This window comes from Choloepus didactylus, chromosome 23 (assembly GCF_015220235.1).
Source record: "Choloepus didactylus isolate mChoDid1 chromosome 23, mChoDid1.pri, whole genome shotgun sequence".
In the NCBI taxonomy this organism is placed as follows: domain Eukaryota; kingdom Metazoa; phylum Chordata; class Mammalia; order Pilosa; family Megalonychidae; genus Choloepus; species Choloepus didactylus.
The window spans coordinates 6,452,034-6,478,563 of NC_051329.1; the positions used below are offsets into that span (position 1 = coordinate 6,452,034).

Consider the following 26,530-nt stretch of genomic DNA (forward strand, 5'->3'; position numbering starts at 1 on the left):
CAGCAAAGCCAGGCCACGGTTCTATCAGGAAGCACGCTGAGTCGCGGAGTATCCGTGCTCTGCCAAAGAGGGGCCCGGGGGCCCCCGACATGGTCTGTGCACAAGGAACCAAGTGCCTGCACGTCCCCGTCCGTGACCAGCCCCCCAGGGACCAGGAGAGGAGGGGTGGCCCAGGAACAGGGTGTGCCCTGGCCCTGCTGTCCCACGCCCTCCTCCCAGGCCCGAAGCAGCGGGTAACAGGGAAACAAATGGACGGCTGGCTGCCCCCGAGAGGCTGTCCCAGTGACCCTGCGCCCCCTGCCCCACTGGCCCCAGGACACCCACCAAGCAGCCCGGGGAAGCCAGCCCGGGAGACTGGGAGCCACAGACGGTCACGGTCGCCAGCTTTCAAAGTGCATTTAGAAAGAGATGCCTCTGGTTTTCATGGGGCCTGCAGGTTGGCGGCACGGGTGCACTTTCCTTCCTGCCTCTCTCTGACCCCCAGGCCGCTTGCCACCATGCCCCCGATGCTGCTGCCCAGGGAAGAGCCCCGTCCAAGCACAAGCCCTTCTCAAGCTGGCAGCTCCCCCTTCCAAAGCAAACCCGCTTTCCAAACATAATTGGAAATGATGCACAAACCACTGACCCGCCTCCACTGACAACGGAATGGGGGAGACACACGGGGGCCCCCAGTCTGCAGAGCCTCCCTGAGCCCGAGCTAGTTCCCATGGGGTCCGGGGAGAGTGAAGCCATGAAGAGCACACGGGACCCTCTAGCCGAGACACAAGCTGAGAACGGCGTCCCTCACCCAGGCTCTGCAAGGGGCCTTCCTTCCCGCAACACCGCTGCCTCCGAAAGGAACAGGCCCCTGCCCGGGACCCTCCAGGGGATCCAGATTCCTTCCCGTGGACCACAAGGCCCTGAATAACCCACCCTGCCCACCTCGCCAGTGACCTCCAAGGTGATGCCCCTCCCCCCACCACTTCAGTGGACATCCCCGGTGAGCCCGCAGGGAGATCTGGGTTCAAATCCTGGCTCAGCACAAGCCATGTGCCTCAGTTTCCCCAGCTGTCAAACGAGGGAGTTGGTTTAGCAAGGGAAGCCATTAGCCACAGGTGGCTATTAAAATGTATTTAAATTTTAATATATATCCGTTTTTAATTAACTGAATTCAAAACTCACCACATTTCCAGGGGTCAGTGGTGACGTGTGGCTCCCACATTGGACAGCGCAGCTAGAGGGCATCTCCACCCACACAGAAACTTCTACTGGGGGCACCCGAGGGCGGGGGCAGCGGCATAAACGAGGGCAGCACTGTAAAGGGAGTGAAGCTCCGGGCAGCAGGGCCCGGCCCATGAGCGTCCTAGGGCAACACCTGTTCAGGCATCTGAGGACGCGTCCAAAGTGGGGGGCAGCCTCCAGGCCCTGCTGCCAACTGCCGCACTGCAGGAATGTCGCCCCGTGCTGCCAACCCTCCAGTTTTGCTAAGAGAAGCCGAAAACCCAGATTTTAATATTCAGTCTTCCAGCTCTTAAATACTGGCCCCCGAACAATGAAAGCCCTGGCCTGGTCAAACAGATATGCCCAGGGGCTGAGCGTGGCCAGGGCGCTGGTATGTGACCTCTGGGTGTGGGCTGCAGGGGCTCCAACCACGTGGACCTCAGCAGCAGGGGCCCGCCCCCCAGGAGCCCCCGGGCAAGCAGCACGGAAGGAAGGAGCTGGCTGCATTTCCCCCTTTTAAATACATGCTCTGCACAGGAACAACGTGCCCGCGCTCCAGGTGAAATCAATATTCTAATTCAAGCTTCTCGCCCTGGAAAACTAACAACTGGCCACAAATCCCTTTTCAAGGAGTAGAGCGATGAACGAATGCCAGGGGGACGGGGACAGTCTGGGGACAATCCCACCCTCACACGTGGGACATGACTCCCGGGGATGAGCCTGGACCCGGCATCAAAGGATTGAGCCAGCCTTCCTGACCAAAAGAGGGAAGAAAAACGAAGCAAAATAAAGTTTCAGTAGCTGAGAGATCTCAAATGGAGTCGAGAGGTCATTCTGGAGGGTATTCTTATGCATTATACAGATAATCCCTTTTTAGTCTTTAGTGTATTGGAACAGCTAGAAGTAATACCTAGAACTGTTGAACTGCAACCCAGTAGCCTTGATTCTTGAAGACGATTGTATAACATATAGCTTGTGACTGTGTGATTGTGTGACTGTGTGTGATTGTGTGGCCGTATGATTGTGTGATTGTAAGCTTGTGACTGTCTGATTGTGAAAACCTTGTGGCTCACACTCCCTTTATCTGGTATATGGACAGATGAGTAGAAAAAAGGGGGACAAAAAAAGTAAACGAATAACAGGGGAGTGGGGAAAATGGGTTGTTCTGTGTTCTTTTTTACTTTTATTTTTATTTTTATTCTTATTTTTATCTTTTTTTTTTTGGAGTAATGAAAATGTTCAAAATTGATTGTGGTGATGAATGCACAACAATATGATGATACTGTGAACAGATGAGTGAAAACTTTGGATGATTTTAGGGCATGTGACTGTATCAATAAAATTGCATGTACAAAAAAAGAGATGGAGTCAAACACCCCTCTCCCTGATGACGCCAGCCTCCAGCTAAAACGTGGTGGAAGCGAGCCGAGTGGCTCCAGAGGCCAGGTCACGGCAGCAACGCAGCGACCACCTGGGGCCCTCTCAGGAGGCACACCTGAGCCCTGCACCGCCAGGTGAGCAGCCCGGCTGCTGACGTCGCCAAGCTGGGGAGATGCTCGTGAGGCCCCAGCTGTGCCTGCCCCACCTCGTGGGCCCAGGGCCTCACCCTCCTCACCTACAGGGACGCTGAGAGGATTCAACAAGGTGCTGCAGGTAAAGGCTACCGGCACGGAGCCCTCGATAACAGGCAATGACAATAGTAATTATTATGATTGCAATTTAGTGAATCCAGAAATGTCCACACATCTGGCCGCTCCATCTCCATGCTGAGTCGTGGCTGCTCCTTAAATCTGTTATTCCTTAAGTCATCGGAGTTCTCCTCCCTTCTTACTGACCACTCCTGCTTGCTCCAATCCCCTATGGTTAAGGATTCTTTCCATTACAGCTTCCCCTGTTCAAATGACTGTGCTTTTTTCCCTGCCTGATACACACCCGTATCTTCTGCTGACATAAGAAATGCAAGGGTATGGCCTATCCCAATTTCACAAGGAAACAGGAAAAATATCTACTTTCTATCATACGTCAACGAAAAGCATTTTAAAGTGGTTTGGGGGGAAGCATTATATATAATATACTATAGATATTTATATATGGTAGGAGATCATAAGTTCTGGATAGACAGTAACATTCCACTAACCTTGGGAAAAAATATATAATTGTATTACTAAAAATACATGTTGGTATCAGTAAATGTTTGGATACGGCAGGGTTGCCATAGAAGGAATCAGTTACAATCTAAAATGTTACGGGACTTGGCCAAGCTACCCCTGTGGTTGTAACTTCTCTGAAGACCCCCCCAATGCTGTGAAATCCACGTCTTCACCAGGATTTGTGTGCAGCTCTGCACTGCCTCCAGGGGGTAGCAGCAACAATATTTTTGTTCTTGACATTCAGCTTTCCAAGCATAAACCAGGGGCTGTGGAGAGATTTTGTGACGCACTCTTGATTGGGGGTGGGGTGGGGGGGGTGCCTCTTAGATCAGTAATTACTGGCAGATGGCATCTATTTTGCTGATGGCATTTAGGCACTAGAAGTAAAGCAGGAGAAGGGGATAAAAACCACCCAGGCACCTTTGCCCCTGAGGAGCTGAGTCTGTAGGAGGAGATAAGTCGTGTGCCCATGTCTAGCCTAGATTTAAGTCAAACACATGGAACGCAAAGCACATTCAAAGACTCAAACATCTGAGAAGCCTGCACAGGACTTTGTCAGGACTCCTCTGGTTGCAAGTGACAGAAACCAAACTCAACGTGGTTTAAGAAAAAAGGTGCATTGGTTCATGTCTTGCAGGAGTTCACGCTCCTATCAGGGGCCGTGTGAATTTTAGATACTCAAACAGGGTCACCAGGAAACTCTCCCCACCGCATCCCTCAGCTTCGTTTTCCGCCAGGTTGCTTCCCCTCAGGCAGCTCCTGGAAGGTAGGAGCTTCCAAGGGGGGCCTCATTGCTCCCTGCTCTGTCACTCGCAGCCTGGGGACTCCTCTTCCCCTTCCAACCACCTCGGCACTGCAGGGATATCACTTCCATGATGAGGCAACAAGGAAGTGTAACTTCCATTTTGAGGGGTGCGCGCTCCTGCTGGCCTGACTGATGAAGCCACCTGCCCTGGGGGGTGGGGGATCCACAGGGCAAGCAGCGGGGGCAGCCCCCAGCCAAGAGCCTGCAAGAGCCCAGCCTCAGTGCAGCAGCCCCCAGAGAGACCGAACCCTACCAACGCCACGTGATCTTCAAAGCGCCCCTTCCCCAGCCGAACTTTCAGACAAGACCCCAGCCCTGGGCTACGCTTTGGCAGCTGCCTCCCAAAAGAACCTGAGCCAGAGGACCCCACGAAGCCACGCCCGGGTCCCCCACCCACCAAAACTCTGAGTAATAAGCATGTGCTGTGAATAAGCTGTTTTGTACCTCGTCTCCCACCCGCTTAGTTACGGCAACATAAAAAAGAGGGCCTCTCCCCTGATGTTCTCAGCAACATCCCAGCTTGTGTGCTTAACCCTGATCTAACCCTTGAGTTGTTGGGGAAGGTGCACGGGGGCTGAGGAGGTGGTTAGCAATACTCAAACTGTGTGGCCTCAGAATGAGGGAGATGTGGTTCCCCAAAAGAAAGTTGGCATGTTATTCTCAGAGGAAGGCAAAAATAGCAGACGACCCCTATTATCTGACAGGACTTGGAGAGAGCAAAACCACTGGAGCACATAATAGGTGGTCAACAAACACTGACCTGAGGGAGAGGATGGAAGAGGCAGCCACTGCATGGAGTTCTTGAGGCCAGCATCTCCCTTCATCCTCATAGCCCTAGGGGCAGGGACACCCATTCCCACCATTTCACAGGTGAAGATGCTAAGGCACAGAGAGGTTAAGTAACTGGCCTGAGGTCACACAGCCAGCCAGTGGGGGAGCCAGGACTCGAACCCAGGCACTCTGATGTCGGAGTTTGTGGCCCTTTACCTCAGCGATGTATTTGAAACAATAAGCAAGAGAAATGCAGCTGGGAGAGTGTGCAATTAGGAAGAGATATTAAGCTGACAGTAAGTCTCAGAGACGTTCATTCCTTCATTCAAACACTTATTAAAAGCTTTCGCAAAGAAAAGACAAAACAAGCAGAGAGGGAGCCTTAAAAGACAGGAGAGGCTGAGAAAGAAATTCCAGCACCTTCCTCCCTCACGTTGCCCTCCGCGCTACAGCGAGAGAGAAGCAGAATTTCGTCAGCCCTGTGAAATGATCCAGAATGACAGGCAAATTGATCAAGAAGAAAGATGCGGCTGCTTCCGAGAGGGTGTAAATGAAGCCGGAGCAGACAGCGAGGCCAGCTCCTCCTCCCCCAGCCCTTTCCCCTCCTGATACGAGACCCGACCCTCTTAACGCCTCAACCCGTAGATTTAAGAGAAAAACACTTAAACTGGGCTGGGCGTGGGGGGCAGTGGGTGGAGGGAGAAAATATATCCTAAGGAAATAAAAATGCCATCATTAATTCATGATGCTTTCTAGAACGCCATTGCCAGAAGCAGCAAATGTGCTTGTGTTAAGTGCTGCAGAGTCACGGGCTGGGGAGCCAGGGGGGGCCCCTTTTCCAGGATCGGAGACCCCAGAATCTGAAGCAGTGCCCTGGGTGGAAAGGATGGTGTTCCAGGACCTCGGGGTACAGAAACTTGGTGAGCATGGACGGGGACCTGTTCTCAGGAGCAACACCCTACAGGCAGGAGGCCTGGGTGCTGAGAACAAGGCCCCGTCACCCTCTTCTCCCACTACTCCCCCACTGCCCCAGGCTCCAGGTTTCCCATTAAGTCTGCTTCCCTGGGTGTAAGTTCTGCCCGCCTGGCTTCCCCCGAAAGTCTGCAGATCTTGACCCAGTGCTCTGCACAATGTCCCCAGCGGCCCAGGCGGACACTTGCAAATCTTCCTGAACGCCCTAAGTTTGGGGAACCCCCCACCGTCTAGGGGACCGTCACTAGGAACATCTTGCCTCATGCCAGGAATATGATGCAGCAATTCAACAGGAAAGGAAGTTCTGCACCCCACAGAAGATGAGGGAAGAGACAAGGTGTACGTGTAAAAAAACAAACCCACAACAACATTTTACTATGTATTTCCTATAGGAAAAAACACATGGCAAGTTGATCACAGTAACTACCTTTGGGAAGGAAATGAAATTGGTCAAAAGGGACTTCAGACTTCTCTGTAATATTTTTTAGAGCACTGTTGTAGAGACATGGTTATGTATTAACCAAACTTATTTCATTTTTCTCCTGGTACCCAGGAAAACTACCATTTCCCAGGCCGCAGACTTAGGAGGCAGAATGAAATATCACATGCGTGCACACACACACACACCCAGTGCTACTAAGACAGGTATGATTGCGACAGATCCTGAGGGTCGGTATCTTTTCTCTAAAGGCAACGCAGCCCCCTGCTGAGGTTTCCATCACAGACCACCAGCCATGGCAGCAGCCATTCAGAGCCGTCCCCCCATAGCACTCTCTTCTTCCACAGGAACAGAACCCTAAAACCTAAAATAAAGACTGCATTTCCCGGACTCTCTTGCAGCTAGATGTGGCCATGCGACTAAGTTCTAACCAACAGGATATAAACGGAAGCATCATGTGGCTGCTTGACTCCTCATTTACCCTCTTTTGGGCCAATTCCCCATCCTGGTGCCTGGAATGGAGATGAGATGGCTGTATCCACAGCTGCCATCCTGGGCCATGAGGAGAAACACCACAGCCCTGAAATGGTAGAGAGGAGCCAGAAGGACTTCAGGGAACATGAAATCCTGGACCAGATAGCTTCAGAATTCAACGTGGAAGAACCTCCACTATTTCAGTCTTCTGTCACTCACAGATGAGCCCAATCTCAACAGAAATCCCCACCACACCACACCCAGTCCTCCTCGTCCCCCAGTGAACCACCAAGCAGCATCCTTCCCGGGGACTCTGGTTCCATGCACTCTACCCCCAGAGCCAACAAAGCAAGCAGCAAATTCAGAGGGTCCCCACTGAGGCATTTTCACTAGCCCCAAAAGGTACCCAGAAACCCTAAGTCAAAGAGCTGGGCTCTCTACTAAAAAGTCAGAATTATTGTGGCTAAGACGTACCAAGGTTTCCTCCCTTTCCCCTTCTCCTTTCCCACCAGCCTCACCAGCTTCACTGAGTCAGTGGTCAACATCCTGGCATGAGTCTGCCCGTGCCTCCTTCCTCCACACACATCAATTATATATAGTGTGTGCATGCACGTGTGTGTGTGTGTGTGTGTGTGTGTGTGTGTGTATTCGAGAGGCAGCACCAAATTGTGGCTACAAACCAAACTGCCTGGTTGCCTGGATTAAAATCCCAGCTCTACCACCCGTTAGTTGCATAACCTTGTTTAACCTCTCTGTGCCTCAACTTCCTCCTTCCTAAAATGGGTATAATAATTATACCCACCCATCTCCCAGGTTGTCCTAAGTACTAAGCAAATTGATACATGTAAAGAACTTAGAACTGTGACTAGCATAATAGTGAGTGCTATATAAAGATTAACTATTACATACACACAGGGCTTTGGATTAGTTGTTTTTCTAAAAATGACATCGCACCATATTCCCCTGCAGCTCGCCCTCCTCACCCGGCAATAAGTGGCCCCTGGCCCAGGGCAGTGGACAGAGGCTCACCCCGTTCATTTTGACCAGCTCCGTCAGTGTCCACAGCCTGAAAATAGCATCATCTAGTCAAACACGATCGTACTGACGGATATTCAAGTTGTTCCCTTTTTTGCCACTACAAAAGGTGCTGCTATAAATACCCTTGAACATCTAACCTTACACAGTGGCACTTTTACTTCTAGAGAATATAGATTTCCCAGTAGGGGGACTGATGGGACAAAGGCCAGGGGCTTTTTAACAGATACCAGCAGATGACATTCCCAGAATTTCATCGTTTCAAACAAAGCAACAGGACAACGTGTAAAATCACTGGACGGGGGCTTTCGGGGGCCACGCACCATCAAGAGGCCCCAGGGTTTAGGCAGCGGCCCTGAGGGGCACCCACATGGTAGGCGAGGACTTGGAGGGAGGAGCGTCCCGCCCCAGGGCCCTCCAGGCTGAGGAAAGGGGCTTCCACCTTGTTTGACAAGCTGCAGGAGTAGAAAACTGTTTTCCTTCCATGTCTTCCTCTGAGACGAAGCCCCTGCCGGCCGGCTCCCCATGTGGCTCAGTTGTGGCCAGTCCGCCCCACCGGGAGCCCCCAGTTCCCGAGACGAGCTTCTGAGCTCCGCCAACCAGCACACTGTCCTCCACCCCACAGCCACAGCCGCTACTTAAGGGGTCAGCCCACAATCCAAGCAGGTCCAGTACAAGGCGGTCCTGGGTCTCTTGTTGGAACAAGTACGAAAGAAACATTCAATTCCTGCTGGTGAGAGGAAAGGCTGGGTCTGACTATGCCATCTGTACCACCAAGTGGACAGAAGCTGTCTGAAAATTAAGTCAACACAGGGAGAGAGAGAAACTAAGAGACAAAGTCAGAGAGCAGAAGCCCCTGGATCCAGCCACGCCTGAAGTCTTCTTGCACTTCCCAGCCCCAGGGACCAATAAATTCCCATTCTTGTCCTTGCAACTAAGAGAGTCCAGACTAATACAGTGACGAACCCAATCATGTCCATGAGTGCACCCAAAATCTCAGCACTGGAAATGTAAAATATCATAGAGCTGGTGTCACAGATAAACACAGAGAAGGGCATGTTCATCTTTAAAATCACCCGATAAGAAAAAAACACAAACACAAACACAAGGTCATAACAGAGCTGCATTGATTGGAGTCATTCTGAGTATAAAATAACTAACCAGTGGGTTACTTTAATTCCAGTTCCCCTCCAGCAACATCCCTACAAGGGGTCTTTCTGATCTGTGAGCTCATCCAGCTTTGCCTGTAGAGTGAAAAATATCTTGCACACACATGTGCTACTATTTTTTAAATGTTATATAAATGCTACTGTAGTTACCCAGTCATCCAAAAGCATTACTGAATTGATGGCAACTTCTGATCAATATGTTTTGTTTTGTTTTGTTTTTAACCAAGAGACACCAAACTCTAAATTATTTTTATTCAGAGAAGCCGGATGATTTTTTTGTAACATTAAAAAGGGGTACTTGTTGTTCACCACAGTTGAAGCATACATTTATAGAACATTCTCCGCCTCACCATTTAAGACAAACTTTTGCTGTGAAAGAGCCAGACAGTAAGTAGTTTATTCTTTGCAGGGCATATGATCTGTCACCACTATTCAACTCTGCATTGTTGTATGAAAGCAGCAATATGTAAACAAATAGGCATGATTATGTCTCGATAAAACTTTATTTATAAAAACAGGCAAGGGGCCACATTTATTTACAAAAACAAACTCTGGGCCACAGTTTGCCAACCCCTGGTTCAAGGGGTGCAGAAATAAAAGGCAACATGTCAGAAGCCAAGGACTGTGTTGGGTCAGACAGAATTTAACTGAATTACATATTTGAATGTGGTCAAGGGGGGAAATTTCAGGTTGTATATATATGTTACTAGAATAAATTTTTTTAAAGAAATAAACATAGGACTGTACAATACAGTGAGCCATATTGTAAATGATGAACTATAGTTAATAGTACAGTTATTAAAATGTTCTTTTATGAATTGTAACAAATATACCACACTAATGCAAAGTGTTGATAATAGGGTGGTAAATGGGAACTCGGTATTCTATCCAGGATTTTTCTCTAAACCTAACAACTTTCTAATTAAAAAACAATGTCATGGAAGTTAATAGAGGAAATAGAATTTGATTGACATGTAACTTTTTACCTACACATTTACTAAATAAAGCAAGTACACCTGTGCTGGCAAACTAATAAGAAACTAGGTCAGGAAAATCACCTCATAAACACATGAAGAATGTTCTTCTTTTAACAGGAGTGGGTTCAGCAGAAAAAAGACCCCCAAACTGAGTCTGATCAGGCAGGATTCAGAGCCCACCCTACACCTTACCAGCTGGGTTCCCTAGGGCAAGGAGCATAACTGAGGCTCAGTTTCCTTGCGTGTCAAAACAACAAAAGTAATAATTGCAGCCGTCTATTGGGCACTTAGGATGTTCTAAGCATTTTGCATCTCTCACCACATTCAACCCTCTTAACGTTAATCTCCTTAACGATGTGTTGTTGTCGCCACCTTGCAGGCATAGAAACTCAGAACATCTACCGACCCGACCTTCTCACTCAGGCTGCTGGGAAGCCCACGCAAAAGTCCAATTCACGGACATAGGTTCTGCTTATTAATTTCATCACTGACAAATACTGATTTAGCCCCGAATCCAAGCTTGGTGAATGAAGCCAATAAAGATTTATTGAATGTATCCAATACGCCAGCAACTCATTGGTTCAACCTTCAAGACACATCCCAGATCTAATCATTTCCCACTTTGCATGTGGCTCATCACCTCCACGGATGCAACCGAGATCTCAGCATTGGAGACTTAAAGCGTCACAGACCTGGAGTCACCGGTGGACACACTGAATCTAACTTCTCTCACCTCCCCCATGGTCAGCAGCCTGCACCGGGCCATCAGCAGCACAGCTCACCCGGACTCCCACGTCTGTTCCAGCGGTCGAAGCGTGTCCCTCCTCTGCTCAACCAACGGCTCCCATCTCACTCAGAGTTAAAGCCCAAGTGGTGCCCAGGATGGGTCCCCCGTCACTTCCTACTGCTCCCCTCGCTTGCTCAGCCCAGCCTTGACCCTGCCAGGCACGCCCCACCTCAGGACCTGTGCACAGGCTGGTCCCCAGGAGAGCCACCTGGCTTGCTCACCTCTCTAGGTTTTTGCTCCAATGTCACCTTCTGACTCGGCCAATTAAAACTGCAAGCCATCTGGCCCCAGCATTCCCTTTCTGGCTCCCCTGCTTCGTTTTCCTCCGCAGCACAGACCACCAATCAGCAAACAGTGTGAGTTAGTCATTTATTGTGATCACCTGGGATCTTTGCCTGCTCGCCCTGGCCACAGCCCCAGCCCCAAGAACAGGGCCTGTCATAGCCCAGGTGTGTGAAAAAACGTGTCTGACCCGAAGGAGTAGGTGGGCTTGGGCGCGGTTTCAAGGAAGTAGAGCAATTCCAGGAACCCAAGTTCCAGCTCACTGCCACTCCGGAAACAACTTTTATTGCAAAAAAAAACATTTTCCCTCTGCACATGCGCCCCTCCCGCGCCCCCTGCCCACCCGGGGCCGGGTCAGCAGGCCGAGTGCCCACCCCCGCCGGCCACCCGGGAGAGCAACGGCCTGCAGCGGCAGATGGCACAACCGCAGAAGGGAAAAACACCGAGCAAAGAGGATCCAAATGCATCGACACCGCACAGCACGGGGACGGCCAGGCACACAAAGGGAGCCACAGGTTCACTCCAAGAGCCGAGAGCCGGGCGGCCGCTCCGGAGTCCCAGAAACGAAGCCGGGACCTTCTGTGGGTCCCCAGTGACAGCCCCAGGCGCGCCGGCTGCAGCCACGGCGGGATTGTGTGTCCATTCGCTCCGACGATGTGCAGGAGCCCGGGGGAGGCACTCCTGGCACAAAGCTGCCACCCCAGAGGCGCCGTTCACCGAGTCGCCCTTCCTAGGAGCCGAATTCCGGGGCTCAGAGGCGCAACCTGGCTGAGCTGGGCCCCCCAAAGGGTTAACTCGGGTTAATGGGGCGAGGCGGGCCGGGCTCAGAAGCACCCGCCATTCCAGACACTCTATCACCCTCGGTAATAAAACACAGCAAATCAAATTGGACTCTGTCGATTTGTTTTTTATGTAACTATTTTGGAGCCGAAGTCTAAGGAGATGGTATTGATCAGTTAAGGAGCGAGGTGTCAGGGAAGGGAGTTCCAGGCTCACTGGCTGCAGAACCAAGCGGGTAGTGAGAGAAGGGACAGGAATTCAACTCCAGAGATCCTGGACTTCTTTCTCTCTGGCAGACAATGGGCATCGAGTGTCCATCCTGCCAAATCAGTCCCATGGAGGGAGAATAAAAATGACAACGAGCTCCCCTGCTTTTGTTTCTCTGGGACACTTATCACCACCCACCATTAAATGATGTGTGTGCTTGTCCATTGGTTTACGGCTATCTTGTTCCACCAGAATGACAGCTCCTTGGGAGGCAGGGAAATTGTCTCTTGTATTCCCTGCTGTCACCTCAGTGCCTCATATTGATTAACATATCCGTCAAATGAATGAATGAATGAATGAATGAATGAGCTAGCATTTCCTGAGCATCTGCTGTGTGCAGGATACTGTGCAAAGGACCTTGCAGGACTAAGCACTCCTTCTGCCTGGAACACCCTTTTCCAGGTTAGTTCCTTCTTGACATTTCAGGATCAGACAATGCCACCTCCTCCGAGAAGTCTTCCCGGATCACCGAGCCACTCCCCGTCACATCACCTCCTACTGACTATAAGGAGCACAAATTACTGTGGAATATTCCTGTTCACTTGCTGGCTTCTTGTCTGTCTCTCTATCACCACCCAATCTGCCCTGGGATGCAAGCCCCTGAGATCACTGTCTGCTGGTGGAGAAACTGAGGCAAAATTCCATGACCAGGAGGCACCATTGGGGCAGAAGAGAGAAGTGTATGGCACTCTGGGAAGGACACCCTACCCCTGCCACTCACAGGTGGTACTGTCTTGAGCAGGTGCCTGGTTTCCCCTGGGCCTCAGTGCCCCACCTGGGGATACATTCTACCCCCCAGCCTCACATAGTCACCCAGGACTCCAGAGAAATCCTTAAATGTGAACCCACTTGGCAGACGACTGAGGGTTCATTGTCCTTCTCTCCACGGCTTTGGTCATTGCAGCAAAGCACCTGGCCAGCCCTTCCCTTCCCGCCTCCTGTCCTCTGGGGGGATGGCCCTCAGCCCACGCCGGACAGCCCTGCCCACTCGCACATCACGACTGTCTGCCCAACCTTGTGATGAGATCAGCAGGGGGACGACTTCAAGGTCCACTTACAGATGGGGAAACTGAGTCTCAGCAAGGTCCAGTGCTGCCAGACCTCCCTATTTCTTGAAAGAGCCCAGAAACTAGATTGTGATACTGATACCTCCAATTTTTGAATGTCAGCCACTAGCAAGAGACACCTACAGGCCAGATATGGCCCAAAGCCCCCCAGCACCCCTCCACTGGCCTTCCATGTCCTGACAACTTCCCCAAGCACAGAGCCCTATCGGAGCGGGTTACTTCAGAAGGGACAAAATTCCTCAAAACAGGTTTCTAACAAAAGATCCAACTCTGCTCTCAACCTGGGACACATCCCTGAACCCCTCTGGCCTGAATGAGTCTTGAAATCCAATGAGTGGTCCATAAAACTCAGTGCCACGAAAGGAGGGAACGCAGCGGCTAAGCATGAGAAGTTGGAGACAGGATACACCGTGGCTTCACCTCCGCGCTCCATCGCTCTGAGGCTGTGTGAGCTTGCGCAAGTCTCAGCACCTCTCTGGGCCTCAGTTCCCTCATCTGTAAAATGGGGCAAATCTGAGTCCCTATACCATTAGGGCTGTTTAAGATTCAGTGAGATGAAATCTGCAAAGGGCTGAGAACACACTGTGCTCCAGATCAGGGCTAGCCATTGGGTTATTTCGCATTCCCAGGCACACTGTGGTGCAAGCAAGAGAGCAGGAGACCAAAGGGCAAGGGGGGAAAAGTCTGTCTGCCAGGTCTTATAACCGTCAAATCCCTCGAGGGTGCAGATTTGAAAGGGCTCAACGTGCCTGCAGAGTTGTCTCCCATCTGTTCGATTACCTCGGCTGGAAAACCCCAGTTCACATTAATAGATGTATCTGTCACTGAGGGAAAGAGAGCAGAAAAGAAGTGAAAGCCCCTAGTGAGGGTCAGGCATGCAGGAGCTCAACAAACGTCCATTTCCTGCGCCCTTATGTCTCATTTATCAGAAGCCCATCGGCACCACTCCATGCATGCTACGGAGAGGAATTTCGCTGTATAAAGCAGAGGGCAAGGCACGGACCAGGGCCTGGCTTGAACCCTGATGCTGTGTGACCTCAGGCAACTTACTTGACATCTCTGGGCCTCAACACCTCATCTGTAAACTGCAAATAAGCAGAACGGTGTCGGCATCAAGTAAGCAAGTTAGAGGCGCCTGCGTCCGTCATCAACCCACCATCTTCACCATCATCATGACTTCCTCTTCCTGAGCTGACATTCGCTTATTTTGGCCACGCCACCCAGCTGTCATTGTCATGACCTTGGGCTCCTTAAGTGGAGTTGCAGTCCCCTAAGGAACCCAACAGAGCTCCCCAGAAAAGCTCCTCTGTGTAGGGTGGGAAAGTCCTGGACCTGGAGTTGTTAAAGAGACAGAACGCACCAGCCCAGACCTGACGCCAATTCACTGCGTGACCCTGAGCCGGTCACTCCCCACGCCCAGGGCTCCTTTGTCCCCTCCACAAAGGGGGCTGCTGAAGATGCTCTAAGACAGACGAAGGGTTGGCATCTGCACCTTCACCCTCGACAGTGCCTGGGACACCAGGGTGCCACCACCTTCTCTCCAGTGGTTGAGGCGAGGCATCTGCTGAACCCCAGATCTTCAGAAGGAACCCACCCTCCCCGAACCTATTCAAATTTAAACCCAGGAGAAAAGAAAGGAGCCACCCAGCCGCACAGAAGCGGCTCCCCTCCCCAGACTCCACACCAGCCACCCAGGGGGTGCCCATCCTCCCTGGTTGACGGCAGCCCCCAGGCTCATTGTTGTCAAAGCTTCAGGGCTCAAGCAGAAGCCCCGCGCCTCGCCAGCCTGCATCCGGCGAGGGGGAACTGAAATGATTTACTCTGGGAACCTCCACCGCAGGGCCATTAAATCACTCGGGGGTGGGGGTGACGGCATTTGCATACCACTCGCTGCCACTTCCCAGCGCCACCTCTCTGAAGGGCAGTGCCACACACAGGCAGCCCCCCCCCAGGCCCCCAATAACGATTGTGATGAGAAAGAAATCTACCAGGCAGGGCCCAGAGCACTCCCCCTTGAGAACCAAAGCCCCCTGACCCGCAGGCTCTGTCTTCCCCACAGCCCCCCGCCAGGCGTGCTCCACCCACCCCCAATTTAATAGACCCCGAGCACAATGGGTCAAAGAAGCAAAGCACGTCCATTTTCCCCAGCAGGAACCGTAACTGCGCTGCTAATTTGCAAAGCCACAGTGTGCACAAAAGTGGCTTGAATAATGGGGGCCCCCTAGTTGCTAAGCTGGGGGATTTGTGCTGACTCTTACCAAGTATGGTTCCATATGTTTAAGCGTTTGCAAGGCTCAAAGAAGTACACCCACCACACTCTTTAACGTGCAGCCACCCACGCAGGAGGGGGGGCACACAGAAGACAGGCCCTCCGAGATGGGAGAGGGGCAACGCGTCCCTGCCACTGAACTCTTCCAGTGCCTCTCCCAGGACCTCGCCTCTGGTCCCCTCCAGCCAAATGTGTTCGGTAAATAATGCCAGGAAATGTCCAGAAAACCCCAAAGGCTCCAAAGGAAGCCCTGGTTAATTCCTCTCAACCTTTCAACCAAGTGGAAGCAGCTAAGTATCTTTCAGAAAATTCAGCCTTGTTTTTTCCCAGCTCTCCTAACCAGTGCTAAATATAGAGTTATCAAACTGTCCTCTCTTTATGTCCCTGGTGGGGACCGGTGAAAGGCTTACATGTGCTTCTAAGGACCCAGTGATGGCACGGGTGGAGGGGGTGAGTCTGCCCTGGGGGCCCTTGTCATAACGCGGTGCCCAGCTAAGACGCTCCGGAGAGCATCCGGGCATCGCAGCAAGGCGCCCAGCCAGCAGCAGGTTTCAGGGCTGCAAGCCTTCCCTCCAGGGCCAGGGCGACCCGAGCCAGCACAGGCTCCTCTTGGCTGGCACGGAGCGAGGAGGCTGGGGGGAAGCTCACCGTGTTCCCTTACAAAGCACTAGGCAGGCAGCTTCTGCGAGAGATTTCTGATATCCACTTACGAGCATATCCAAGCAAGCGCTGACCCCCACAGAGAAACAAAACAGAGACAAAACTGCAATTTTCAAGTCCAAAGGACTGCGCACTTTCAGAAACAGGTCCCAGGGCTGCAGCTAAGAGGAAACGCTCTCGACCCCAGCAGCAGCCCCTCTTATGCACCGCAGACAAATGCCGAAAGCAAAACAGCGATCATAGCTGCTTGATAGTCAAGCAGGCTGAAGATTCATCCACGTTAAGCCTGAAGCCGCTCTCGGCGAGGCTGAACCATAGCTGAATACCGATGGATATCTCTGATAGAAGGTTTTCTCTGAGCTGAAGGTTTTATTAAATATCTTGGGTCACTTAAGGGCATCGCAAAGGAAGACAACATTTACTTTTTCCATGCAAATACATCAGGCATCCTGCTGATATTATACAAGGTTTGCTGCTAACTGCAACCTGATCAAGACAGTTGAAGCTCAAAAGTTAAAGTTGCTTTTTCTACTGCAATCTGCGTGGCTTTTCTTGGTTTGTTAAGGAAATGGGAAGAAAATTTATAAAGCAAAAGCTACCTGCTCCCAAATCATGGGTCCTGATTTGAAAAGGTTTGGAGAACTACACTCCCCAAAGGCACATGAACGACGCTCGTGACTGTTGGCAGTTCATCGGAGCCTGTAGGATTTTCTCCTCTGCTTGGTGGGGAGGGAGGGTGGAACTGGCATTTTAAGAAAAGCTTCCTCTAGAACCAACATGTAGCCACATCAAGGCGGCAGAAAGCACTCCAAACTCCAGCCGAGACCGAAAATACCTGACTGTTTTGCTTTCCCCACTCACCAGGTTTTGGCCACAGCTAAGCAGGTGCCAGCAGTGAGCCGGCCCCCAGGCAGCTGCCTGGCCACTACCTCTCCCGCCTGCCTTGGGGATCTGGGCGCCTGGCAGCCCCTGTTTCCAGGAGGCGATCACCGGCTGCTTTTTCTCCGAGGGGGAGGCGACCTTTGAGAGAGATGTAAAATCAAGGGGGCGCCGCAGGGAGTGGGGAAGGGCTGCGGACAAGCCAAACCGCGCCAGCGGAGATGACCTCAGGGCTGGGGCCCCGCAGGTGTCCTGGGAGGGCACGACCGCGCGTCCGTGGAGAGCAGGTGGCCCGTTCAAGAGCTCCACCAACGCCCTCCGAAAACAAAACCCTGCAGAAACCAGGACCTGGGCTGGGGAGCTACTGCTCCTAGGGGTGAGGGGCTCGATTCCCCGAAGCGCGCCTCCATCCGCCTGGAGATGCTGAGCGCATCCCATCGGTTGCCCCCGCGCACCCTGAAGGAATTCGCAGGGGGGTTGGGACGTTTAAGGGGAAGGCGGGCAGGTGGGTGCTCGCGCTGGGCAAAGGGGGACGTGCTGGGGCACCTGGATTCCTAGGGTCTCCCCAGATCTGTCCAAATCCGGGAGATGCAAGCTGCCAGGGACTTGAAAAGGAGGCGGCCGACCGGTGCGGAAGCCAACTTTGTGCGTGGCGGCCAAGGTCGGGGATGGGGTCCGGGGGCTCATTACCTGGGCACCGGAGCGCAGTCAGCGCCAGCAGGAGCCCGAGCGGCGGCGCCCGGCGCGGGCGCGGCATGGTCCTAGGCGCGCGGTGGGCGCGGCGCGGGGCTGCTCCTCTCGCGCGCCCGACCCGGCCCGCGGCTCCCGGGAGCAGCCCCCGGCGGCTACGCCCGAGCGCCGGGCATGGCTCGCTCCCAGCGCGCCGCTCCTCCCCAGACGCAGGCGCCCGGCGCTGGCGGCGCTTCCTCCGCTGCGCCCCTGCGCGCTCTCCTGGACTCGGCCGTGCGCGGCTGGGGGAGCGCGGGCCACGGGGAGCTCAGCGCCCCGCGCCCTCGCCCGCTGGCCCGCACTTGGCCCGAGTTGCGCGGCCCCCGCCGCCGCAGCCGCGGCTCCTGCGCTCCAGAGCCCGTCCCATCCCAGTCGCGCCGCCGCCGCCGCCGCCTCTGCCCGCGCCAGCTGCCGGCCGCCCCTCGAGCCAGCGAGAGAGTGAGGGAGCGAGCGAGCGCCGGGAGGAGGGAGGGGAGGCGGGAGGGGCCGGGGGAGGGGCCCGCCGCCGAGGAGACCCGGCACCCGGCGGCCGCCCAGCCGATAGGCGGCGGGACGTGCCACTCCCCGGCGTCCCCGGGGAGGGCGCCAGGCCGCGGAGGCTGGGGAGACCCGCGGGGTGGAGGGTCTGCGGAGGCGTTTGCGGGAACGGGGGCCGCGGGGCAGGGGGCAGGCAGTGGGGGGGGGGGGTCCCCAGACAGATCGGGGCGTCTTGGGGGCTTAGTGGTGGGGGTTCCCAAGGTCGCGGGGTGAGGGAGATAGGCGACGTCTTGGACCGGGTGTGTCTGCGGGGTCAGGGCCTGCGGAGCTGAGCGCAGACAAGGAGTCCCGGGATAAATTTGGCCCGGCTTGGGGCGGCCTGCTGGAGAAGGGAGGGCAGGAACGGTCTCCAGGAGTTGGGGTTACAAGAGGAGGGTCCACAGAGCATCAGGACGGCCGGGGGGTCGGCGGGGTCAGAGATCCTGAAACCCATCCAAGACGTCTTAGGGATGTCTGGGGGTGGGAGGTGGGGGTGACATGCAGGGACCGATCCAAGAAGACCCCTGCTCGAAGGCGAGAGATGGACAGGGAAGTCTGCGGGATCACTGCGGGGTTCCCCAGAGCAGTTGAGGGAGCCTCTGGTAAAGGCGAGGTGACTGTGGGATTCTCTTGGGGATTGCGGGGCTCGAGGGTGACCTCTGAGGGGGATTGGGGACGCCCTCAGGGGCCCTCTTTACCAGGGATGGCTGTTCCTGGGAGCGAGCGAGAGGGCGCGCCTTCCCATTTCTCCCGAGCAGGCCGGGGGTTCTCGCTCTCGGAAAGGACGGGTCCCGAAGCGGTTCCGGGGACGGGGGCCCGACGCAGGGTCGGAGGGCGGCCGCGCGGGGGCGTAGCTTAGCCCCCAGGAGTGACACCCCAGCCAGTTAGGCAGAAGCCATTATGCTCCTGGGCGCCTCCGCCGCCACCCGGGCCACGGGGGCGACACAGAATGAATGAGTCATGCTAGGCGCACATGGGGGCACCGCCCCCAGCCCTCAGGGGCCTTAAAGAGCCCCCCTTCCTGCTGGAAAAAAATGTCCTTGCTCCACCCCATCCCCGACATACCACTCCCTGCCTCCGGGGTGATCTCGGTTTTCTATGAAAAAGCCGGTCATTATTGACCTCTTTGGAAACGGTCAATAAGGCAGTGTGAGGTGAGGAAAAGACAGATTTGGGGAAGACTGGAGTCACAGTCCTGGCTGAGAATCCCAGCTGTGCAACCCAGGGCCAGTCCCTTCACCTCCCTGAGCCTCAGTTTCCCCATCTAGAGGAATGGGCGCCATTGCGGCATGTCGGGGAAAATGCCCAGGAAACCCCTGACCCATAAAGGAAGAGCTCATTAATGGTTTCAGCTCTCTTCTCCTTCTCATCATCACCGCCATCATGATTCTGTACCTGGTTTTCCTCCCCAGGGGCCCAGAGCTCACATCAGAGCTATCCCCCTCCCCTCCCCATGGGGTGGGGGGACGGGGCAGCTGCTTCATTAGTGCCGACAAGCTCATTAGCGGAGGCAGCACTCAGCTCTGCTTAGATAGAAGAAGGGAGAAAGAGCTAGGGGCCTGCGGCACGGCCCTTGTCCAGGTTAATTACATGACATAAAGGGATTTTCCCACTGCAGCTAATAGGCACATTTTCAAGGGACCCAGGCCCTGGCCAAGTCCCCACGGTGCGTCCTGGCAAAGTGTGGAGGGCACCGGGACGAGGGGGCTGGCATCCCCCATTCCCTCCTTCTCTGGCTGCCCCAGCCCCCAGGTCTCTTTCCCACTCACTGGTTCGTAAGTATTTGCTGAGCTGAGCACCTACTGTATGCCAGGCTGAGCACCTACTGTATGCCAGGCCTGTGCGGGGTAGGTGGAGACGAGAAATGAATGCCATTCTCCCTAGGGAGAAACATGGTGTATGCTGATCACAGGGCAAGGAGACCACAGGGGGCAGTAGCCGGAGAGCCCTGGGGTGGCTGTGCCCAGGCTGGCCGCGTGACTGACCAGGGAGCAGGTCGGTGGGGGCTGGGGGGCTGGGACCCACGGGACCCAGGGTGAGAGGTCATTCTGTAGCTTGGGAGGGGAAGGACAGAAGGGGATGGGGTCGGTCCAGAAAGTCACAAAGGAAAAGGACAAAAACACCAGCCTAGCAGTGACCCCCACTGAGGACCCCCCCAGAAGGAAGAGCTGGGCCCCTGCCCACTCTGCCACCTCATCTGCCCCCCTTACCCCTCGCCCACTGACCCCCAGCCACCTGCCTCCTGGCTGTCCCCCCACCTGGCCTGGCTCCCACGTCCCCACCTTCACCCTCTCCTCTCTGCCTGGGACACCCTGCCCAGAGCCTCCCCGGGCTGGCTCCTCCCTTCAGCTCTCAGCTCAGATGTCACCTCCTCCAGGAAGCCTCCCCAGACCCACCCACCCCCACCACCCAAGCCAGCCCCCCACCCCTCACTCCTCTCTAGCGCGGACCCAGCGGGTTCTGAGGGCTTGCACTGCGGGGGTGAGGGGGGCCAGCACAGTTCCCCCCCTGCGACTCAAATGGCTAAGCCAGAGGTCCCAGCGCTGTTTTTGAGGGTGGCTCTGCCACGCCCCAGCTGCGTGACTCTGGGCAAATCACTAACCCTCTCAGAGTCACACGTAGGTAGGGATGCGCATCCTAGCCCTGCCTGGGCCTGTCCAGGGTCGCGCCCCGGGCATTGGTCTCTAACGGGGGTATTTCTGGCACCATTTGCGCGGGAAACCCCTTCCTGGATCCGAAGGGGACGGGGAAGTCGGGAGGGGCTGGCTGCAGCAGTCTCTGCAGACCCCCAGGCCCGGCAGAGCCTTCCTCTCACTCCTATTCCTTCCTCCAACTTGGAAAATCCAGGAGTCTCATCCCAAGCCGCTGACCTCGTGGCCCGGGGCAGGACCGTTAGGATTTTCCCGCCCAAACCAGCCCCCTGCCCCCGTGTACATACGGGGAAACTGAGGCCAGGAATGGCGCTGCCCCAGGTTCCGCTCGTGTGGGGAGGCAGATCCGAGGAGGAAGCAGGCCCAGCCCCCGGCCCAGGGCTCGCGCCCCCGCGCCAGGCTCCCGCAGGCCCCGCACCCTCCCAGGCTGTGCCGCCCGCGCGGGCCCCTTCCGGCCCTGCCCACGCGCCCGGCCGACGCAGGCGAAGAGCAACACTGACATCTCGTGGCCGTCGCCGGCACTGCGGGCCTGGGCGCCGCGGCCGAAGGGCCCCAGCCCGCGGCGGCTTTACAGACCCCGGGAGCCCCTGCCCCGCAGACACGCAGGAGGCGCCCGTGGTGAACCACCAGATGAGATGTTCTCTGGAAACACTGGACCCTCTTCGGATCCCATTGCAAATATACAGACTTTTAGTTGAAACAGCCACGTGCATTATCACCAGGGGAAAGAACTGGCTCAGATCACGCTTCCACCACCGGGTAAATGCTGGGGGGACTCTCAAAACAGAAGTCGAGCTCGCTTATCCAGAAAAATCAGGAGGGAAACTGGTTACTTGCACACCTGGATGTATGGGCCAGGGACAGGAGGAAGGTGTCACAGAACCGGCTTCCCCCTGCAGGGAAGGGGCCCCTTCTGTCCATCTTTCTAGACAGCCAGAACCTCCAGTGGTCCATATCACCCTCTGACCCCTCCTGCTTATTTTTCTTCACAGCGTCTGCCTGGCATCATGCCTACTGAGAGAGGGACTTTTTTACTGTCTCCTCCAATAGGTTGTCAGCTCCTGCCTTCCTCGTTAAATAGCTGATGGCAAGAATAGGGCTCAGTGAAGGGAAATGTCCAACAGATACTGGTTAAATGGATGAATCAACAAAAGGAATGGAGAGATGGCAGAAGCCAGGATAAGCCAGTGAAAAACAGAACAGAAAGGACCTGAGACCGTCCTCCAGTCAGAGACCCAGTTGATGGGGAGACCTCTGGGGGTTGGGGGGATGGCTGCCTGGGGTGCAGGAAGCACCTTAAATGGGGGCTGTGGCCTCCCAGCAGGCCCTGAGAGCAACAGACTGGCTCCTGGATGCCCAAGGCAGCCTGGGTGAATTGGAGGCAGTTTAAATTGTGTTAGCACTTGAGAGAGACTAATAAAGACACCGTGCTTAATACATACCAAGCACTGTTCAAAGGGCCTTGCTTTTTTTTTTTTTAATTCTGGTAAAATATACATAATTTAAAATTTACCATTTTGGCCATTTTAAAGCATATGACTCAGTGACTGGCATTTGGTGCATTTGCAGTGCTGTGTAACTATCACCTCTGTCAGCTCCCAGAACATTTTCATCACCTCCAAAGGAGACCCAGCACCCATAAAGCAGCCACTCCCCTGCCCCTCCCCCCAGTCCATGGCAGTTACTAATCTACTTCCTGTCTCTAGGGATTTGTCACTGCTGGATATTCACATAAATGGAATCATACAACATGTGGTCATTCTGTGACTGGCTTCTTCACTTAGCCTCATGTTTTCGAGTTTCTTCCATGTTGGAGCATGTGTCAGAACTTCATTCCTTTTCACAGCTCAATCATTTTCCATTGTATGGCTGTGCCATGTTTTGTTTGTCCATTCCTCTGCTGATGGACATCTGAGTTGTCTCCACCTTTTGGTTGCTGCGAATAATGCTGCTAAGAACAGGGGTGTACACGTTTTCAATTCTTCTGGTCTTATGTGTTTGAAGTCATTGAATGCTCACAAACCATCTATTCATTTTATGGACAAGGAAACTGAAGCACAGAGAGGTTAAGCAATTTGCCCGTGAGCTCACTGCCAGCTAGTGTAAGGCCGAATCGATTGGCCCCCACGTAGTCTGGCTCCAGGGTCTGTGCTGGCTGCCAACATGGATGGCTTTTGCCAAGCTACATGCCTCCCCCCACCCACCAAGGGCTCAGCACAGTCCAAGACCCCCAGAAACTAGGTATGGCCCCATCTTCCTTCCCATCAGACCCCCAAATGGCTTGAGTGGGAATGTGCCCAGCCCTGGGGAAGGGGGAAAATCCCAATGGTTCTAAGCTGATGGCATTCCCTTCTGCCAGGGGCTGCTAGAGGAGGCCTGTGACCCAGTTCTGACCCAAAAGAAGAAAACAGAAGTTGTGGGGAGACTGTGCTCCTTGAAAGACATGAGGGAGGAAGAGGACCCTGTCGTGGGCTGAACTGTATCAACCAAAAGAATGGATTGATGCTCTAATCCCAGAGTTGACCACGTTTGGAAATAGGGTCATTACAGATGGAATTAGATAGGTTAAAATGAGTCACAGTGGAGTAGGGTGGGTCCTTAAGCCAAGGGACTGGTGTCCGTATGAGGAGGGGAGAAGAGAGGCGGAGAGAAGACGGCCTTGTGATGGCGGAACAGGGATTGGGCTGCGCCACAAGCCAAGGAAAGCCAGGGATGGCCGGCCACCACCAGGAGCCGGGGGGAGGCACGGAGCACAGCTCCCCTGCGGTGTGCAGCGGGAGCCGGCCCTGCCCATGCCTAGATCGTGGACTTCCAGAACTGCAAGAGTACACATTTCTGTTGTTTTAAGCCCCCCGTTTGTGGTCATTTGTCACGGCAGCCCCAGAGGCTAAGACAGGCCCTTGTTGCCCTGCACCCTTGTTCTAGTTTGCTAATGCTGCCGGAATGCAAAACACCAGGGATGGATTGGCTTTTATAAAAGGGGGTTTATTTGGTTACACAGTTATAGTCTTAAGGCCATAAAGTGTCCAAGGTAACACATCAGCAATTGGGTACCTTCACTGGAGGATGGCCAGTGGTGTCCAGAAAACCTCTGTTAGCTGGGAAGGCACATGGCTAGCATCTGCTCCAAAGTTCTGGTTTCAAAATGGCTTTATCCCAGGACGTTCCTCTCTAGGCTGCAGTTCCTCAAAAATGTCACTCTTAGTTGCATTTGGGATATTTGTCCTCTCTCAGCTTCTCCAGAGCAAGAGTCGGCTTTCAATGGCCATCTTCAAAATGTCTCTCATCTGCAGCTCCTGTGCTTTCTTCGAAGTGTGCCTCTTGGCTGTAGCTCCTCTTCAAAACATCACTCACAGCTGCACTGAGTTTCTTCTGTTTCTCAGGTCATTTATATGGCTCCACTGATCAAGGCCCACCCTGAATGGGCGGGGCCACACCTCCATGGAAATATCTCATCAGAGTTATCACCTACAGTTGGGTGAGGCACATTTCCACGCAAACAACCTAATCCAAATGTTCCAACTTAATCCCCACTAATATGTCTGTCCCACAAGATTACATCAAAGATAATGGCATTTGGAGGACATAATACATTCAAACTGGCACAACCCTCTTGCCTCTCCTGGGCCTCTTGTCCAGGGAGGGTGTGATGGGAAGAGCTGCAGCAGCAGGTCCACAAGGGAGCACATCACCCACCAGCTCCCGTGGCCAAAGGGAAAGGCAGGAGATCCCGGCATCACCCCCGAGCCTGTGTGACCCCCAGAAGATCTGCCTCCAGTCTTCCTGGTAACTGGGCACTGCCTTCTGGGCCTCTGGTATTTGTAGCCCAAAGCAGCCTGACTGAGAAAGCAGCTACAGGGAGAACCTCACATAGACTGTGATTTGTATTTACCACTCAGAAAAAAATACAGAAAATCATATTTCTTTTATTCTGGGTTAGCAGGGGGAGGTTGGATGATTTCTTAAAATATGTGTTCCTGGCAGAAACTCAGACACAAATAATGAAAAAGTATAACCCTATCTCCCAGAGATAACCACTTCTAATATTTTAATGTATTTTCCAGTTTCCTTTTCCAGAGATACAAATATAAATGCAAATGCATACAGATGTATATATATTAAAAATAGGTTCTTGTGCTATGTACTTTTGTTACTTGCTCTTTTCTCCTAATTATATATTCTGAACATCTTTTGATGTCACTCAAATATTTTCCTCTATAACAATTTTAACGATGTGCACAATGTTTCACTGTTAAAAAGCAACAGTCTTGTTCCTGCACCTTTGTGATTAGTTCTTCAAGGTAAATTCCTGGAAAATGAACTGTCAAGTTGAACATATGCATTTTGGGGATGTTCTGAGTGCCTATCAGAAAAACTGTATCGATGCAAATTGCTGTGTGCACGGCAGCGTCCATCTCCTGACATCTTTATCATTACTGGTTATCATCCTTTTATCCTCTTTAATTATAGTTTTTAAATCTGCCCTTCGGTAAAATCTGAGCGTCTCGCTGTGTACTAGAGATTATGATGTTGGGAAAATGGTGGCTTTTCCCATTTGCACGGCTCTTTCTCTTGACTGCTTCTGCCTATGTACATTTGTAACCATTTTTTTATTTCCCCCACAAATTATAGTTATTCTTTAGTCTTTGTTTAGGGGAACTTCCGGTGGGAAAATTAGCAAGCATTTAGCACCACACAAGGATTCATGTCAATTAGCTTCTCAGGGTTTGCAGAGCCTTGCAGCTCGGTGGAAGTACAGGACATGATCCAGCAGCTCAGCACATGATGGAGCAAAAGGATGGAAACGTCCATTGAGAAACGACACCCTGCTTGCGTGACGTGGTTCTGCATGTTCCTCTCTCAAAGGACCCAAGTTGGAGTTGACTGGCTAGTCAAATCACAACATTTAGCCTACAAAGGACTGTGATCTTTCTTCTTGTCTCAAACCACACCGTTCAGAATGTTGTTTCATCTTGACAAAAACTTAAATCAGAATGGCATAAGCAATAAAAGGGATTTACTGATTCTCATAATTAAAGTATCAGTGGCTTCAGGCTTGGCTGGTTCCAGGAGCCTATTGTCAGCAGAAGAATGACAGCAAAGGAATATCATTGGCCAAAGTGAGGTCACATGCCTATCCCTGGACCAATCATTGTGCCCAAGGGGGTCGAATATGCTAATTGGCCAGGGCTGGGTCCTCTGCCCAACCCAGCTCTGGGAGGGGAGATGAGCCCCACCCAGACCACATGACCTGACGGGGGGGCACCCCAAGGAGGACGAGGGTGCTGTTGTCAGCAGATGGGTGCATGCACAGAGGCTGGGGGTCAAAAAGGACAAATTCCACTACAAGTGGACTCAATGTGAAAAACAGACCAAGAAAGAACTCTGCTCCCCTGGTGAGGGAACTTCCTAACACCCTTCCATTTCCCAAAATGTGCTCCATTCGGCAGGCAGAAGACTGAGCTCCAAGTGAAGCTTATGCCTCTAAGTGGGTAAAAAATTAAACAGGTATTCCCAGGTATAGAATGGGGTGCATTTCCTTAAGTGTGCTTGCACTAAGCAAGTCCTGCACTTTGGCCCCTGGAGCTCTATGACTCCAATTTTTCAGTTGACCCCTCTGAGAAAGGGGCCTGGGTTAAACAAACAGCCAA

The 26,530-nt window shown here is 53.3% G+C and overlaps 1 protein-coding gene across 2 annotated transcripts in view; it reads right to left on the bottom strand.

The window, feature by feature from the left end:
* The window catches only part of TMEM132B (transmembrane protein 132B), a 398,454-nt gene that overhangs the window by 354,581 nt on the left and 17,343 nt on the right, over nt 1-26,530 (bottom strand). The window contains exon 1 of one of the 2 annotated variants that reach the window (XM_037816673.1): nt 17,674-18,119. The exons of the other annotated variant lie outside the window; for it this stretch is intronic. Coding sequence (XP_037672601.1) covers nt 17,674-17,740 — 67 coding nt within the window. The 5' untranslated portion in view covers nt 17,741-18,119. Of the gene's footprint in view, nt 1-17,673; nt 18,120-26,530 lie in introns of those variants that run through there. 2 annotated transcript variants of the gene reach the window in all.